Source organism: Scyliorhinus torazame, chromosome 17 (genome assembly GCF_047496885.1).
Source record: "Scyliorhinus torazame isolate Kashiwa2021f chromosome 17, sScyTor2.1, whole genome shotgun sequence".
NCBI classification, from domain to species: Eukaryota; Metazoa; Chordata; class Chondrichthyes; order Carcharhiniformes; family Scyliorhinidae; genus Scyliorhinus; species Scyliorhinus torazame.
Genome location: NC_092723.1, coordinates 76,218,764 through 76,236,635, shown reverse-complemented (window position 1 = coordinate 76,236,635; position 17,872 = coordinate 76,218,764). Strand labels below are relative to the sequence as shown.

The following is a 17,872-nucleotide window of genomic DNA, read 5'->3' as shown; positions in this document are numbered from 1 at the left end:
TGGAGAGTTTGGGTATTATCAGGCCAGTCCGTTTCGCTGACTGGGCAGCACCAATTGTACATGTAATGAAGCCAGATGCCACAGTTCGCTTGTGTGGCGACTATAAACTCACAGTGAATACGGCTTCCCGACTCGACCAATATCCAATGCCTCGCACAGAGGATCTCTACGCGAAGCTTGCAGGTGGACTCTCATTTACAAAATTAGATATGAGTCACGCCTACCTACAGTTGGAGCTGGACCCTGCCTCCCGACCATATGTAACGATTAATACACACCGGGGCCTGTATGAATATACACGGTTGCCCTTTGGAGTATCCTCTGCCTGCGCTATTTTTCAACGTGTTATGGAGGGCATTTTGAGAGGTTTACCGCGTGTCGCTGTCTACTTAGATGACGTTTTGATTACAGGGACGTCGGAGCAGGAACATTTGGAAAATCTGGAGGCTGCCCTTGGACGCTTTTCGGAGGCTGGAGTCCGTTTAAGTCGACAAAGTGCGTATTTCAGGCAAAGGAAGTAGTCTACCTAGGTTATCGGGTGGACCGCGAAGGTTTGCACCCCATCGCAGAGAAGGTGCGTGCAATTCAACAGGTCCCCGCCCCGACTGACACTTCGCATCTTCGTTCTTTTCTCGGTCTCGTAAACTATTACGGGTAGTTCCTCCCCAATCTGGCAACTACGCTGGCCCGTTGCACCTTCTGCTAAAGAAAAATCACACCTGGGTTTAGAGTCAGCCGCAAGAAACCGCTTTCCGGCGGGTAAAGCAACAATTGTCGTCGTCTGAGTTACTAACCCACTATGATCCTGGAAAGCCTTTGCTCGTCACATGTGATGCATCCCCGTATGGTATTGGGGCCGTCCTGTCCCACAAGATGGAGAACGGGGCCGAGCGGCCGATAGCTTTCGCCTCCCGCACATTGACAGCAGCGGAGAAAAAGTACGCGCAGATCGAGAAGGAGGGCCTGGCAGTGGTTTTTGCGTTGAAACGCTTCCACCAGTACGTGTATGGCCGCCATTTCACTATCGTGACTGTTCATAAGCCTCTGCTGGGACCTTTCAGAGCGGATAAGCCAATACCGCCCAATACTTCCGCCCAGCGCTGGGCTTTGTTGCTTGCTGCATACGAGTATTCTCTGGAGCACAAACCAGGAACGCAGATAGCGAATGCCGACGCACTGAGCCGATTGCCTTTATCGACCGGCCCCATGACGACCCCCACGGCCGATGAGGTGGTTGCAACCCTAAATTGTATGGACACCTTGCCTGTCACGGCATCACAGATCCGTGAGTGGACCCAGACGGAGCCAGTCCTGTCAAAGGTTCGGCACATAGTCCTGTGTGGTGGGCAGCATAGACAGCTTCCAGGCGAGTTGCGGGCATTTTCCTCCAAGCTTTCAGAATTCAGCGTGGAAGACGGCATCATCTTGTGTGGGGGACACGTGTGATTGTCCTGGAAAAAGGACAGGAGCTGATACTAAGAGACTTGCACAATGGGCATCCAGGTGTGACCAAAATGAAAATGTTGGCCCGGAGTTATGTCTGGTGGCCAGGCCTCAACACCGACATTGAGAAGGTGGCCCAAAACTGCTCCATTTGTCAGGAGCATCAGAAGCTTCCGCCGGCTGCGCCCCTACATCACTGGGAATGGCCAGGGCGGCCTTGGGCGCGCTTGCATTCGGATTTCGCAGGCCCTTTTCAAGGATCCATGTTCCTTCTATTAATCGACGCCCAGTTTAAATGGCTAGAGGTGCATAAGATGCTGGGCACAATGTCCTGCGCAACAATTGAGAAGATGCGTTTGTCTTTTAGTACGCATGGCCTCCCCGAGGTGCTGGTCACGGATAACGGCACTCCATTCACGAGTGAGGAGTTTGCGAGGTTCATGAAGATGAACGGCATACGCCATATCTGCACTGCCCCTTACCACCCGGCTTCAAATGGGTTGGCAGAGCGCGCAGTGCAGACATTCAAACGAGGCCTAAAGAAGCAGTGTTCCGGATCAATGGACACGAGACTGGCTCGCTTTTTGTTTTCGTATAGGACCACCCCCCATGCGGTGACTGGGGTAGCTCCCGCAGAACTCCTAATGGGCTGGAGACTTCGCACCCACCTTAGTATGTTTTTCCCAGACATTGGCGCAAAAGTACGCCGCGCACAAGAACGGCAGGGTCAGGGTTTTTCTCGGCATCAGCCAATTCGGCAGTTTGTGCCCGGTGACCCAGTGTTTGTTCGGAATTTTGCTGGTGGTGCCCAGTGGGTTCCTGGCGTAATCTTTCGCCAAACGAGCCCTATATCTTACCAGGTGCAAGCCCAGGGTCGTCTCCAGCGCAAACATGTAGACCATGTTCGGTCCAGAAGACTATCCCTTCCAAAGCTTCCCCGCCCCCGGAGCTCATTGCTACAGCCACAGAGACCAGAGGCAATGGAAGGTAGTCCTCACAATCTTCCTCTGGTGCATCACTCAAAGCCTGCGCAGGTCGTTACAGAACCACGCGGAGATAGAGACGCCGAGATGACAGAGGCAGCAGACTCTGACTCCGAGGTGGAGACACAGGACGCATCAGAGGGAGAATTCTCGGGCCCACGGGCCGTGGATGTACAACCGTTACGCCATTCATCATGGAAGCGCCCGTCTCCATCTCGTTACACGCCGCCTGATCCAGCGCCGCGTGCAAATGGTGTCCTGCCTGCGGCAAAATGAATCCGACGCCCTCCTTCGCCAGGGTCTTCGGTGGATTCCTTGGACTTTGTGGGGGAGGGTGTTATAACCTGCCAACTTACCATTGGCTGTGGACTAATGACAATCCCACAATCCTGTGGGAGTATGAGCTTCCCATTGAGGGGGCGGAGAAACCATTAGTAAACTCCATGTATAAATAAAGCTGGCCAGTTTGGAACCAGCAGGAAGGTGTGTAGCAAGGGAAGTTGCTGCTGCTATATATAAATGTTATTACTTTGTATCCTTAAAACTCGTGCTGGATTCTTCGTGGCCCTCACAAAAGGTATTTCTTTTTTTTAAATTTAGAGTACCCGATTATTTTTTTCTAATTGGGGGGCAATTCAGCGTGGCCAATCCTGAACATCCTTTAGGGTTGTGGGGTGAAACCCACGCATACACGGGAAGAATGTGCAACCTCCACATGGACCGTGACCCTGGGCCGGGATTGAACCCGGGTCCTCAGCGGCGTGAGGCAGTAGTGCTAACCATTGCGCCACTGTGCTGCCCTGGGCTTTGGTATTTCTAAAGTGAAACTTAATTATGAATACAATATTAAACTTTTCAACTTCGCAACCAGATAGAAAAGCTTACAATTAACCCTTAACCACTAATATACAATTTCCCATTAAACAACAAGGAAAGAAACATACAGCTCTCAATCCTGTTTAAAAATCAGCAGGGCGTAGAGTAGTACTTGCTTTACAGATCAGATTTGGGCTCTGGTTAGAACTTTTGCTGATTCTGCCTGAATATCTTCAAACAGCTGCTTCAACTGGGTTGGTTCAGCCTCTTTGTTGTCTTCAGATAAGACTGTTCTAGTTAAAAATAAAGCTTTAAAAAATAAAATGCTTTAAAATTGGGACGGGTTTGCATATTGAGCTGGCAGGTTGTGCACGACCTGAGCCTGGGAGGACAGTGGGTTGACCTAAGGGCCCGCAGTTGGAACTGGCTTGGATGCCCACGTTGGAGGCGACCATGGATTCAACCAGGGGTGGGGCGAGGCTGCGGATTGAGTAAGGGGGGTTCCACTTCCGCAACCCTCTTCCCCAATTGCTTGTGCTTCATCATCCAATTGCCGGTTTTCTGTCGCGAGCCGCCATGACACTCTCGGAGTGGCAATGACTGTCCAAGCTGAGCCTCTAGGTCAGGCACCTCTTTCCTATGCTCCTGGATCTCGGGTCTTACTTCTCCCTGAAGCCTTGGACTCCAGTGATGGCAACAGAAGGCCCAGCATCAAAATATGACGGTGGCTGTCCCAGAGTGCAGCACCCTGAGGGGTGGGGGGGGGGGGGGGGGGTGGGCAGAGTGCAAACAACAGAAAAGCAAAAATGTAGACACAAATCAGGAAAACTGGTCCCAAAGAATAAATGATGTTGAAACAAAACAATGTTAATCCTGATTTGTGTCTACGTTTTTGCTTTTCTGTTGTTTGCAATCAAGCAATTTCCAATATTTCTATGATAATGAACAAAAGTGTTGAAAGGAAATTTTTTTTTAAATTGCTTTATTTGATTTCCATTTGCTTTTCCTTCTCTAGCTGCCGACAGCCATCTTGTGGATGTTATTCTTTTATTTTTCTGGATTCTTGAGGGAATCCTGGAGCATTAGGTCGGTACTGTAGCACAGTGGTTAGCACTGTTGCTTCACAGTGCCAGGGACCGGGGTTCGATTCCCGGCTTGGGTTACTGTCTGGGCGGCGTCTGCTCGTTCTCCCATCTCTGAGTGCGTTTCTTCTGGGCGCTCCAGTTTCCTGTCACAAGTCTCAAAAGATGTGCTTGTTAGGTAATTTGGACATTCTGAATTTGCCCTCCGTCTACCCGAACAGGGGCTGGAATGTGGCGATGAGGGGATTTTCACAGTAACTTCATTGCAGTGTTACTGTAAGCCTACTTGTGACATTAATAAAGATTATTATTACTGACAACTCTACAGTGGAATGTGACACCAAATTCGCATGTTGGTTGATAAATAAAGTTGTCTTTGGCAGAAAGGATTATTTTCTCTGCTGTGGAACACTGCCCAGTTCTTTTTTCTCACACTAATTAGTTACTCATTAATCAATATCATTGTAGATGGCATAACAGTTTCGCTGGTGTGGTCAGATCTCAATTAATGATCAATCACAACACCATCACAGAGCTTGTATCTTCCTTTTCTCACTGGGAGTTGTATGTATGGACAGTGAGTGAGTTCACACTGAGGGTCTATGAGTGTGAGCAGCAGGTGGGAACTACCACAGCAACGTGACCATTCTCTTTGGTGCAGTCAAGTTAACATTAATGTCAGATGTCAAGGTAATGTTCGGATTCCAAATGCTTTCTGAATCAACGCTGAAACAAACTGCACATTTTCCACAGGCTGGATGCTCCCGGCTCATTCCAATTCCTTCCATTACGAATGACAGGAATTTTGATGGGATGTTTGATTCTAACCCTCAATTTACTGCCTCGTATTCTTTGTTCCACAGATGGAAAATTCTGGAATTGACGTGGCTGCAGCCACCAAGAACCTAATCACTTTATACGGCAAAATGGAAGTGGAAGAACAAGTGAACTTTTATGACTCTTGGGCTGACGACTATGATCAGGTAGAACATTCCCGCTCTCATTTTACCATCCGGAACTGACCACTGGGGAAAGAATTACTCCTCACACCTGTTGTGACCATTGTTGCCATGGTTACTCTGTTTGGTGCCTCCACATATCCATTCTAACTGTATTAATCATTTTACATCAGATGGCCACCAGAAAAAAATTTCTTGTTGTAGTTGTGGAGGCATCCCCCAGAGGAACGAGAAGAGTTTTTCCCCTCATATGCTATTTCTTTTCATTCCTGGGACATGGGCTTCCTCAGCTAGGCCAGCGTTTCTTGCCCATCCCTAATTGCCCTTGAGAAGGTGTTACTGAGCTTTCTTCTTTTACTGCCACAGTCCATGTGGTGTAGGTACATCCACAGTGCTGTTCGAGAGGGAGTTCCAGGATTTTGACCCAGTGACACTGAAGGAACGACGATATATTATAGAATCCTCACAGTGTAGAAGGAGGCCATTCACCCCATTACGTCTGCACTGACCCTCTGAAAGAACACCCTATAAGCCCACATCCTCGCCCTGATCCTGTTGCACCATCTAACCGTTAGACACTAAAGGGCAGTTTAACATGGCCAATCCACCTAACCTGCACATCTTTTGATTGTGGGAGGAAACCGGAGCACTCGGAGGAAACCCACGCAGGCACAGGGAGAATATACAAACTCCACACAGTCACCCGAGGCCGGAATCAAACCCCGGTCCCTGGTGCTGTGAGGCAATAGTTCTAACCACTGTGCCACCGTGCTGCCCTAAATGTATTTCCAAATCAGGATGGCGAGTGGCTTGGAGAGCAGTTTCCAGGTTGCGGTGTTTCCATGTTTCTGCTGCCCTTGTCCTTCTAGGTTTTAGAAGTCGCAGGTTTGGTAGGTACTTTCAAAGGAACTTTGGTAAGTTGCTGCAGTGCATCTTGTAGATTGTACACACTGTTGTCTCCGTATGTCAGTGGTGGAGGGAGTAAATGTTTGTGGAAGGGGTGCCAATCAGGTGGGCTGCTTTGTCCTGGATGGTGTTAAGCTTTTTTTTTAATAAATGTTTTTTATTGGGTTTTTGAACAAAGTATGTTTACAGTTATGTACACAGAATTAAAAAAAATATATAGAAGAAACGAAAGCTAAAAAAAAAACTGGTAGGATATTGTGCACTAGCTCAACAACAGCAACTCTGTACAGTTAGCAATATTATTTTTAACATATAAGTAGGCACCTGTTTGTGGTGGGGGCGGGGGGGGTTGGAGAGGGTAGGTACATATACATTTGGGTGTTGGAGAAACAATTACATTAATTATGTCCAATAGAGAGAGGGCAATACAAGAATGGATCTGGTGTTGGTGTTGTTACTTGTTTCTCCCGGACAGATTTCGCTGCCGTTGTCGTCTCGCGTTCACCTCCGCTTCGGCCGTTCGTCCCATCTTTCACCCGTATTTTCCTTGCTCGCTGTTCCTGTATTTGCCAAGTTTGTTATCGTTTCCCGTGCCCTCCTTCCGGCTATCATTCCCTTGCCTCCCCCCCACCTCTCTGATTCCCCTCTCTTGTTCCCTGTCTCCTCCCTCTTCCCTCTTCCCCCCCTCCCTCCCTTCTGACCCCCTTCCCCCCTGCTCTTCTCCTGCGGTTCGCCTTTCTTTTCTCTTCGGTTTAGCTGTAGAAACCCCCCCCCCCCCCTCCCCCCGCCCCCCATCCCTCCCTCTCATGTCTTGGCTACTTTGCCCTGAATCTTGGCTACCTGGCTATTCTTCTGCTTGTTCGTTGGCCACAAACAGGTCCTGGAACAGTTGGGTGAATGGCTCCTGACATGGCCGCCCACTGTGCGTCCACCACTTGCGTAGTTCCCTGCACTCTGGGGTCTCCCTTCGCCCAGAGACCGTACTGGGTGGTTGCTTACAATGATTCCTTGTTCCCAGCCCTTGGTTTGGCACTTTGTAGCCTGATTGTTGTTCTCTTTCTAGCCTTGTTTGTCTCTCCTTCCCTGTGTCACCCCCCCCCCCAACCGGTCCCTCCCCTTCCCCCCTTATTCCCCCCCTTTTTCCCCACTCTCCCGTATTTTGTCCCTCTTTCCCCTGTTCCTACCCCAGTTTGCTCTCCTGCATCTGTTGAGTGGTGTACCCCCCCCCTGCCTGGCACCATCCCCCCTATTGGGGGCGCGCTGCGGCTCTGCCTTGTTGCATGCCTCCGGCGCTATCTTTTCTGCTAGTGCGGTGGCCCCTCTCTCGGGAGTTACTGTCTCGCTACTCCCTCGCCCAACCTCCACGGTTTTCTGCCCGCTCTTCCCCCATCCTACCCTGCACTCCTCTCGCTTGCTCTCCCTTCTCCGCCACTCTGGTTCCCTCGTGCTGGGCCCTGGTCTCCCACCTGAAGCAGTCCCTCGGGTAGTGGTTTGCTTTTTGTTCAGGTGCGCTTGCCGGGGGTGGGGGGAGTGGGCAGGGAGGCCTGGTGTTGCTTCACCACCGCCCCCCATGTTGGTGTGCTGCTGCCCCTTGCCAGGAGCCCCATATTTCTACCCTTGCTGTTGGTTTTCCAGCCCGTGTTCATCGACAAACTTGTTTGCATCGACGGGGGCTGTGAAGAAGTATTCTCTTTCCTGGTATGTGACCCAGAGTTTCGTTCTTGTGAAGAGCTATTAAACTCGTCCCGTCTCCTGGCTAGGTCTGCCCCAATGTCCTCGTAAACTCTAATGAAGTGTCCTTCCCATTTGCAGGTTCTGTTTTGCCTGGCCCAGCACAGGATTGTTTCCCTGTTTTGGTACTGATGCAGTTTAGTTATAACTGCCCTCGGTTGATCCCCTGCCTTGGGCTTCATCGCAGGAACCGGCATGCTCTGTCCATTTCTGGTGGGTTGGGGAAAGCTTTCCTCCCCACTAAGTTGCCCAGCATCTTGATCTTGGCCACGTATGTCGTGGGGTTTCTACCCTCAATCCCCTCTGGTAGGCCCACTATCCTGGCATTTTGCCTTCTCGAGCGGTTTTCCTTATCGTCCATTCTGCCCCTCAGGCTCTCTTGTGTTGTGCGCAGTCTCGCCACCTCCTTCTCCAGGGCCGTGATCCAGTCGCTCTTGTCAGTCGCGACCTTTTCCAGCTCCTAAATGGTCGCCTCTTGGGCTTCCAGTTTCTTCTCTGCTCTGCCCAGGGCGAACTGCACCTCCGCCAGGGCCTTGGCCATTGCTACCTTCACCGCGGCCTCCATGTCTGCTCTAGCCTCTACCTTGTTTCCTGCTGATGTTCTCTCAGTGCCTTGGCAAAGGCTGCCTTCCAGTTCCAGTTCCCCCCTGGCACAGGGGGAAAATGCTCCTGTCTGCCCAGTTCTTTTTGTTGCGGCAAACCTTCTGTTCCGCTGCTTCGTGCGCCAGTTAGCTCGTCTGAGCGGGCTCGCCCATGGCCCCTTCTGCTTCTGGTGCCCTTTCTCCCTCTGTTTGCTTCACTTCTGGCAGTTTTTTTTTCTTTTCCCCCTTCCTTCTATCATCTATCATCAAGGAAGAAATAGCGAGGCATCTGGATGGAAATTGTCCCATTGGGCAGACGCAGCATGGGCTCATAAAGGGCAGGTCGTGCCTAACTAATTGAGTGGAATTTTTTGAGGACATTAACAGTGCGGTAGATAACGGGGAGCCAATGGATGTGATATATCTGGATTTCCAGAAAGCCTTTGACAAGGTGCCACACAAAAGGTTGTTGCATAATATAAAGATGCATGGCATTAAGGGGAAAGTAGTAGCATGGATAGAGGATTGGTTAATTAATAGAAAGCAAAGAGTGGGGATTAATGGGTGTTTCTCTGGTTGGCAATCAGTAGCTAGTGGTGTCCCTCAGGGATCAGTGTTGGGCCCACAACTGTTCACAATTTACATAGATGATTTGGAGTTGGGGACCAAGGGCAATGTGTCCAAGTTTGCAGACGACACTAAGATAAGTGGTAAAGCAAAAAGTGCAGAGGATACTGGAAGTCTGCAGAGGGATTTGGATAGGCTAAGTGAATGGGGTAGGGTCTGGCAGATGGAATACAATGTTGACAAATGTGAGGTTATCCGTTTTGGTAGGAATAACAGCAAAAGGGATTATTATTTAAATGATAAAATATTAAAACATGCTGCTGTGCAGAGAGACCTGGGTGTGCTAGTGCATGAGTCGCAAAACGTTGGTTTTCAGGTGCAACAGGTGATTAAGAAGGCAAATGGAATTTTGTCCTTCATTGCTAGAGGGATGGAGTTTAAGACTAGGGAGGTTCTGCTGCAATTGTATAAGGTGTTAGTGAGGCCACACTTGGAGTATTGTGTTCAGTTTTGGTCTCCTTACTTGAGAAAGGACGTACTGGCACTGGAGGGTGTGCAGAGGAGATTCACTAGGTTAATCCCAGAGCTGAAGGGGTTGGATTACGAGGAGAGGTTGAGTAGACTGTGACTGTACTCGTTGGAATTTAGAAGGATGAGGGGGGATCTTATAGAAACATATAAGATTATGAAGGGAATAGATAGGATAGATGCGGGCAGGTTGTTTCCACTGGCGGGTGAAAGCAGAACTAGGGAGCATAGCCTCAAAATAAGGGGAAGCAGATTTAGGACTGAGTTTAGGAGGAACTTCTTCACCCAAAGGGTTGTGAATCTATGGAATTCCTTGCCCAGTGAAGCAGTAGAGGCTCCTTCATTAAATGTTTTTAAGATAAAGATAGATAGTTTTTTGAAGAATAAAGGGATTAAGGGTTATGGTGTTCGGGCCGGAAAGTGGAGCTGAGTCCACAAAAGATCAGCCATGATCTCATTGAATGGTGGAGCAGGCTCGAGGGGACGGATGGCCTACTCTTGCTCCTAGTTCTTATGTTCTCCCCTTTAACACTTTTTAAAAAAAAAATTAAAATTTCAAGAAAAAAATGTTTTTAAAAAATTTTATTTTAAAAAAGAGGAAGTTCTTTTTTTTCCTCCTCACTCACCCACACATCAGGTCAGGATGGTCGAGAGAGAAAGAGGCTTCTGGTTGGGCTTGGAATCCTCCTTTGTTCCGCTGCCCGCCTTGTGGTCGCCACCGGGGGGGGGGGCGTCGGTCTTTGCCGCTGCCTCCGCTCTGCTCAGTCCCCGCTTCGGTCCAGGCCACTGCTCTTCTTGCCCTGCGTTCTTCTGCTGTGCGGGTGAGGGGCCCAATCCGGCCAGTTTGCGTGCTTCGCTATGTGGTAAACCACTGTTGCACCTGTATTAGGTGATGTGAGGTAGGACCTGTACCACAGGTTCGCCGGTAGTCTCTGTCTGCTGGCTCCGCCCAGTAGGTGGAGAAAAAAAATGTGTGTCCTCCATTCAGCAGCCATTTCGCCAGCTGCTGTGGGAGGCCACACATCTTAGAGCAATAAAGCCTCAGTTGTATCCAACACTAGTCTTTGTTCAATTGATCGTGCAACAATTTATTGCTCTAAGATTTTCTAAAAGTTGGACCTCCGAATCAACCCAGATCGCCTGCAGCTGGATCCGTAATCAAGCGACGCCAAAAAGGACTTTAGTCACTGGCTAGATTGCTTCGAGGTGCACATCAACTGTTCCGGAGGCTCAGAAGATACAGATCCTGTACTCAAGGTTGAGCTCCAACGTGTTTCCGCTGATCCAGGACGCCCCGAACTACATCGATGCCATGGCGCTTCTCAAAGAAAACAACGCACAGAAAACAACGCACAGAAAACGAACACACTCTTCGCCAGGCACGTATTCGCCACTCGCTCTCAACTCCCTGGTGAGTCCATGGAAGAATTCTGGCGGGCCCTAATCCCACTCGACCGGGACTGTGACTGTCAGGCCGTTATGGCCACCGAACATTCCAACCTTCTTATGCGGGACGTGTTCGTAACGGGGATTGGGTCGGACCTCATATGCCAAAGACTGTTAGAAGGGGCCACGCTCGACCTAGCTGAAACAAAGAAGCGAGCGCTCTCCATGACGGTTGCCTCACATAACATTCAGGCCTACCCCACCAGCCGCACAGCCCACCCCTCCTACCCCTCATGGACCCCACAGACGGCCGCCCCAGCGGGGACCTTACCCAGCCAGTACACCTGTGTCACATGCCAGCCCGCGCACCCCGGGGGTCCCCGATGTTACTTCTGCAGCCAGCAGAAGCTCCCTCGCCAACGCTCCCTGGCCTGCGCTGCCCTTTGCAAGGCTTGCGGCAAAAAGGGGCACTTCACCGCGGTGTGCCAGGCCCGCGCAGTCGCCGCTATCGCCCCCAACCCCCTAGACTACACACAATGGGCGCCGTCATCTTCAGCTCCCCGGGCCACGCTCGGCCAGTGGGCGCTGCCATCTTCACCTCCCGGGGCCACGCGCGGCCAGTGGGCGCCGCCATCTTCACCTCCCGGGGCCACGTGCGGCCAGTGGGTGCTGCCATCTTTACCTCCCGGGGCCACGCGCGGCCAGTGGGCGCTGCCATCTTCACCTCCCGGGGCCACACGCGGCCAGTGGGCGCCGCCATCTTTACCTCCCGGACCATGCGCGGCCAGTGGGCGCTGCCATCTTCACCTCCCGGGGCCACACGCGGCCAGTGGGCGCCGCCATCTTCTCCTCCTCGGTCCACGTGCGGCCAATGGGCGCCGCCATCTGGTCCAACCCCCGCAACGTGTGGCCCATGGGTGCTGCCATTTTGTCCCCAGCAGGATCCTCAGGCGCCGGCATCTTGTCTCCCCCAAGGGACATGGACACCGACAGCATTCCAGGACCTGGGCCCCCCAGGCTCCCCATCATCCGACGTCAGCGAAGACTGACCACGACTCGCCTCAATGACGATCAACCAGTCTCGTCCGCACAACCTGGCCACCGCATCGACCAGTGTGAAAATCAACGGCCACGTGACCTCTTGCCTGCTGGACTCCGGGAGCACCGAAAGCTTCATACACCCAGATACAGTAAGGCGCTGCTCGCTCGCGGTACAACCCGCCAACCAAAGAATTTCTCTGGATTCCGGATCTCATTCCGTCGGGATCCGGGGTTCTGCACTGCCACACTCACGGTCCAGGGCATAGAATTCAGCGGCTTCCGCCTGTACGTCCTCCCTAACCTCTGCGCTGCCCTATTACTTGGCCTGGACTTCAAGTGTAACCTCCAAAGCCTAATCCTCAAATTCGGCGAATCCCTACTACCCCTCACTGTGTGCGGCCTCGTGACTCTAAAGGTCGATCCGCCTTCCCTCTTCGCCAATCTAACCCCGGATTGCAAACCCGTCGCCACCAGGAGCAGACGGTACAGCACCCAGGACAGGACCTTCATCGGGTCCGAGGTCTAGCGGCTGCTTTGGGAAGGCATCATCGAGGCCAGCACCAGCCCCAGGAGAGCCCAAGTGGTAGTCGTTAAAACTGGGGAGAAACACAGAATGGTCGTGGACTACAGCCAGACCATCAATCGGTACACGCAGCTCGACGCGCACCTCCTCCCATGCATATCTGACATGGTCAATCAGATTGCACAGTACCGGGTCTTCTCAACGGTAGACCTCAAATCCGCCTACCACCAGCTCCCCATCCGTAAATCGGACCGTCCATACACCGCTTTCGAGGCGGACAGTCGTCTCTCTCACTTCCTCATGGTTCCCTTTGGCGTCACTAACGGGGTCTTGGTTTTCCAAAGGGAGATGGACCGAATGGTCGACTGGTACGCTTTGTGGGCCACCTTCCCGTACCTAGACAACGTCACCATCTGTGACCATGAGCAGCAGGACACGATACCAACCTTGCCAAATTTCTCCACACCACCACTCTCCTCAGCCTCACCTACAACAAGGAGAAGTGCGTGTTTAGCACGACCCGCTTAGCCATCCTTGGCTATGTGGTCCAGAACGGAGTTCTGGGGCCCGATCCCGACCGCATGCGCCCCCTCATGGAGCTTCCCCTCCCCCACTGCCCCAAGGCCCTCAAACGCTGCCTGGGGTTCTTCTCGTACTACGCCCAGTGGGTCCCAAACGATGCGGACAAGGCCCGCCCACTCATTCAGTCCACCCATTTACCCCTGACGGCCGATGCACAGCAGGCCTTCGGCCATATCGGAGCCGATATCGCCAAGGCCGGATGCACGCAGTCGACGAGACGCTGCCCTTTCAAGTAGAGAGCGACGCATCGGACGTCGCCCTAGCCGCCACCCTCAATCAGGCAGGCAGACCCGTGGCATTCTTTTCCCACACCCTTCATGCCTCAGAAATTCGGCACTCATCCGTCGAAAAAGAGGCCCAAGCCATCGTTGAAGCTGTGCGGCATTGGAGGCATTACCTGGCCGGCAGGAGATTCACTCTCCTCACTGACCAACGGTCGGTAGACTTCATGTTCAATAACACACAGCGGGGCAAGATCACAAACGATAAAATCTTGCAGTGGAGGATCGAGCTCTCCACCTATAATTACGAGATTTTGTATCGCCCCGGCAAACTCAACGAGCCCCCCAATGCCCTATCCCAAGATACATGTGCCAGCGCACAAGTAGACCGAACATTAGACTCCGGACCCTGCACGACAGCCTCTGTCACTCGGGAGTCACACGGTTGTACCGTTTCATAAAGGCCCGCAACCTGCCCTACTCCGTCGAGGAAGTACGGACAATCACCAGGGACTGCCAGGTCTGTGCGGAGTGCAAGCCGCACTTCTACCGGCCAGACCGTGCGCGCCTGGTGAAGGCCTCCCGCCTTTGAACGCTTCAGTGTGGATTTCAAAGGACCCCTCCTCTTCACCGACCGAAACACGTATATTCTCAGTGTGGTCGATGAGTACTCCAGGTTCCCCTTCGCCATCCCATGCCCCGACATGACGTCTGCCACCATCATCAAAGCCCTAAACACTGTCTTCGCTCTGTTCGGTTTCCCCGCCCATATCCACAGTGACAGGGGATCGTCATTCATGAGCGATGAGCTGCGTCAGTTCCTGCTCAGCAGGGGTTTCGCCTCCAGGCGGACAACCAGCTATAACCCCCGGGGAACCGGGCAGGTAGAGAGGGAGAACAGGACGGTATGGAGGGCCACCCAACTGGCCCTATGGTCCAGGAACCTCCCAGCCTCTCGCTGGCAGGAGGTCCTCCCTGATGCACTCCACTCCATTCGGTCACTGCTGTGCACCGCTACTAACAACACACCCCATGAACGGCTTTTTGCCTTCCCCAGGAAGTCCACATCCGGGTGTCGCTCCCGACTTTGCTCTCAGCTCCAGGACCAGTCCTGCTCCATTGGCACGTCCAAATCCACAAGGCGGACCCGTTGGTGGAAAGTGTGCAATTGCTCCATGCCAACCCCCAGTATGCCTACGGCCCGACGGCCGCCAAGATACTGTCTCCCTCAGGGACCTGGCACCAGCAGGTTCCACACACACACGCCTCTCCGGCCCGGCGCCACCCTCCCCTCCCCCGGCGCTCCCAGCATTAACCCCCCAGGACCATCCGTCCTTCCCCTGCCCACGCTCAAGGATGAAGAGGATTTTGGCATGCTCTCGGAGTCAACGAACATCAGGCCAGCATCGACATCGCCATTGACATCGCCGCCACTACTACGTCGCTCCCAGCAGAATATCAAGGCACCAGACCGGTTAAATCTCTAACTGGCACCAGACTTCAAAAGACATTTTTTTTTCTGATCAACTATTGTAAATATAAATTCATTGCTGTATATAGTTCTCCATCACCCCCGCCGGAATCAATTTTAACAGGGGGTGAATGTGGTAAACCACTGCTGCACCTGTATTAGGTGATGTAAGGTACGACCTGTACTACAGGTTCGCCGGTAGTCCCTGCCTTCTGGCTCCGCCCAGTAGGTGGAGTATAAATATGTGTGTCCTCCATTCAGCAGCCATTTCGCCAGCTGCTGTGGGAGGCCACACATCTTAGAGCAATAAAGCCTCAGTTGTATCCAACTCTAGTCTTTGTTCAATTGATCGTGCCTCATGGTGCAAGTTTTTTGGGGGGGAATGGGACACGACTGTGTTCCCCCCTCCAGAGCTCCGTTGCCCGCGACCGCTCTCTTCCGGAAGTCGCCGCCCCGGTGTTGAGCTTCTTGAATGTCCGTGGAGCTGCACTTATCCAGGAAAGTTGAGACTATTCCATCACACTCCTGATTTGTGCCTTGTAGAAGGTGGACAGGCTTTGGGGGAATCAGGATATGAGATACTCTCTGCAGAATTTCTAGCCACTGACCTGCTCTTCTAGCCATTGTAGAGTATTGAAAGAGATAGCTATGGAAATGCTGACTGTATTGGTTACCATCTTCCAACATTCAATAGATTCGGCAATGGTTCCTAAACGTTGGAAGGTAGCAAATGTCACCCGACTATTTAAGAAACGAGGGAGAGAGAAAACAGGGAACCACAGGCTGGGGGGCTCAGGGGTCATTGGAGCCCTTGGTTGGTCGGGGACATGGCAGGGTAGTGCCCTGGAACTGTACCCTGGCACCATTGCATTTCCAACTTCACACTGCCAGGTTGGCACAGCCAGTGGAGGAGCCTGAAGGGGGCAGGTCCTGTAAGGGTGTGGTCTGAAGGGGTGTGGTCTGTCGGGCAGGACCTATAGGGCGATCCATTGGGAGGTCCCCGATATCCCGATGCAGGCAATCTATGTTCACTGGTGGTGGTGGAGGGGAGGTTCATGCCAGTGATTTATGTTCGAGGGCGGGGGGGTGTCAATGAGGGTGGGGCTACCCTGATGTCCACGGCAGTTTGAACACTTTGAGTTCATGGTGCCCTTTAAAAATGGCGTCTGACTTCGGTGAAGCCCGGCTTGCTGGTGTGTTTTGGCCCTGCCCCTCACAGTGACGCCGCAAAACAAGCCCCCATTCAATAATATGGAAAATTGTAGGAAGATCTTGTCGGGAAAACTGCCTCCTCCGGACTTCTGAGTGAAGCTGACACTGCTATTATTCGGACAAATTCCAACCACAGACTCTGCCTTTTGAGGAAGAGAGTTTCAGAGACTCACAACGCTCTGGCAGAAAACATTTTGCCTTGTCTCTGGCTGAAATGGACCACCCATTACCTTTAAACAGTGACCTCTGGTTCTAGATTCTCCCACAAGAGGAAACATGCTCTCCACATCCACACTGCCAATACCTCTCAGAATCATATATGTTTTCATCGAGTCAGCTCTTACCGTTCTAAACCCCAGCAGATATAAGCCAAGCCTGTCCAATCTTTCCTCATGAAGACAACCCACCAATTGAGGTATTAGTCTCGTCAACCTTCTCTGAACAGATTCTAAAGTGTTTACACCGTTCCTTAAATAAGGAGACCAATACTGCAGACAGTACTCCAGATGTGATCTCCCCAATGCCCTGTACAACTGAAGCTAAACCTCCCTATTTTTATATTCTTTGAATAAACAAGAACAATTTCTGAATTACTTGCTGCCTTGCTTTTTGTGATTCATGCACCAGGACACCCTGATCCCTCTGCATGTCAGAGCTCTGCAAACTCTCACCATTTAAATAATGAACTTCTCTTTTATTCTTTTCCCACATTTTCCCACATTATACTCCATTTGCCAGATTTCTGTCCTCTCACTTAACCTGCCTGTGTCCCTTTGTAGCCTCCTTACGCCCTCTTCATATCTTACTTTCCCACCTGTGTCATCAGCAAATTTAGCAACCATGGCCGGGATTCTCCGCAATCGGTGCGATGTCCGCCGACCGGCACCAAAAACGGCACGAATCAGTCCCGCATCGCGCCGCCCCAAAGGTGCGGAATTCTCCGCATCTTGAGGGGCCGAGCCCTCACCTTGAGGGGCTAGGCCCGCGCCGAACTGATTTTCGCCCGCCAGCTGGCGGGAAAGGCCTTTGGTGCCCCACCAGCTAGCGCGGAAATAACTTTGCCGTGCGGCGCATGCGTGGGAGCGTCAGCGGCCATTCACGGCATCCCCGCGCATGCGCAGTGGAGGGGGTCTGTAGGAATATTTAATTGATGGGATCTTAACTTGTCGAACTACGCCAAGTTTGGGGGAAGCTTAGTTGATGAATCAAAGTCCTGGCGCAATACGACAAGTTGTAAGATTTGTAATATTTCTGGACTATGCCAAGTTGTTCGATTCCTTGTATTATTCGACTGTGTAAAGTTGAAGGAATTTATATTATCTCTGCTATTCGGTTACCAGTAGCACTTTGCGAATACTGGGACTCAGCAGAAACTTCAGTTCAAACTTCTCAGGTGCCAAAAAGAATTGTTTTATTTGATTACAATTTGAAAGTCATTTAAAAGGCAATTCGTAGACAATTCGAAGCTTTCAGAGAATTACAGACATTTTTTTGCTTAGGCAGACAGCTCGAAAGTAACTTTTAAAAGGTCAAAGTCTGGCAATGAAACATGAAGAGAGAGAGAGAAAGCTAATCTTCAGCTAAACTCAAACTCAAAGTCAAAAGTACACTCCATCACTGACACAGACTGACAGACTGACAGAACCCCCAAAAGACATCTCTAAAAACAAAAACCTTAACAGACAGACTAAGAGAATTAAAGACAGCAATTACGGACAGACAACACAAAAGACAACACTAAAATGGCGGGCAGAAACTTTTCAGTTATACACTTTCATATCTGTCTTAAGTCATCTTATATAATCCTAATTGGTTTGGGTTAGACTCAAACACATTTGAT

General features: G+C 51.4%; 1 protein-coding gene across 2 annotated transcripts in view; it reads left to right on the top strand.

The window, feature by feature from the left end:
* The first annotated feature begins 4,883 nt into the window (after positions 1 to 4,883).
* LOC140393955 (methyltransferase-like protein 27) overlaps positions 4,884 to 17,872 on the top strand; it is a 99,496-nt gene continuing 86,507 nt past the window's right edge. For both annotated transcript variants that reach the window (XM_072480646.1, XM_072480645.1), the window contains exons 1-2: positions 4,884 to 5,014; positions 5,188 to 5,307. In XM_072480646.1, coding sequence (XP_072336747.1) covers positions 5,000 to 5,014; positions 5,188 to 5,307 — 135 coding nt within the window. In that variant the 5' untranslated portion in view covers positions 4,884 to 4,999. The remainder of the gene's footprint in view (positions 5,015 to 5,187; positions 5,308 to 17,872) is intronic.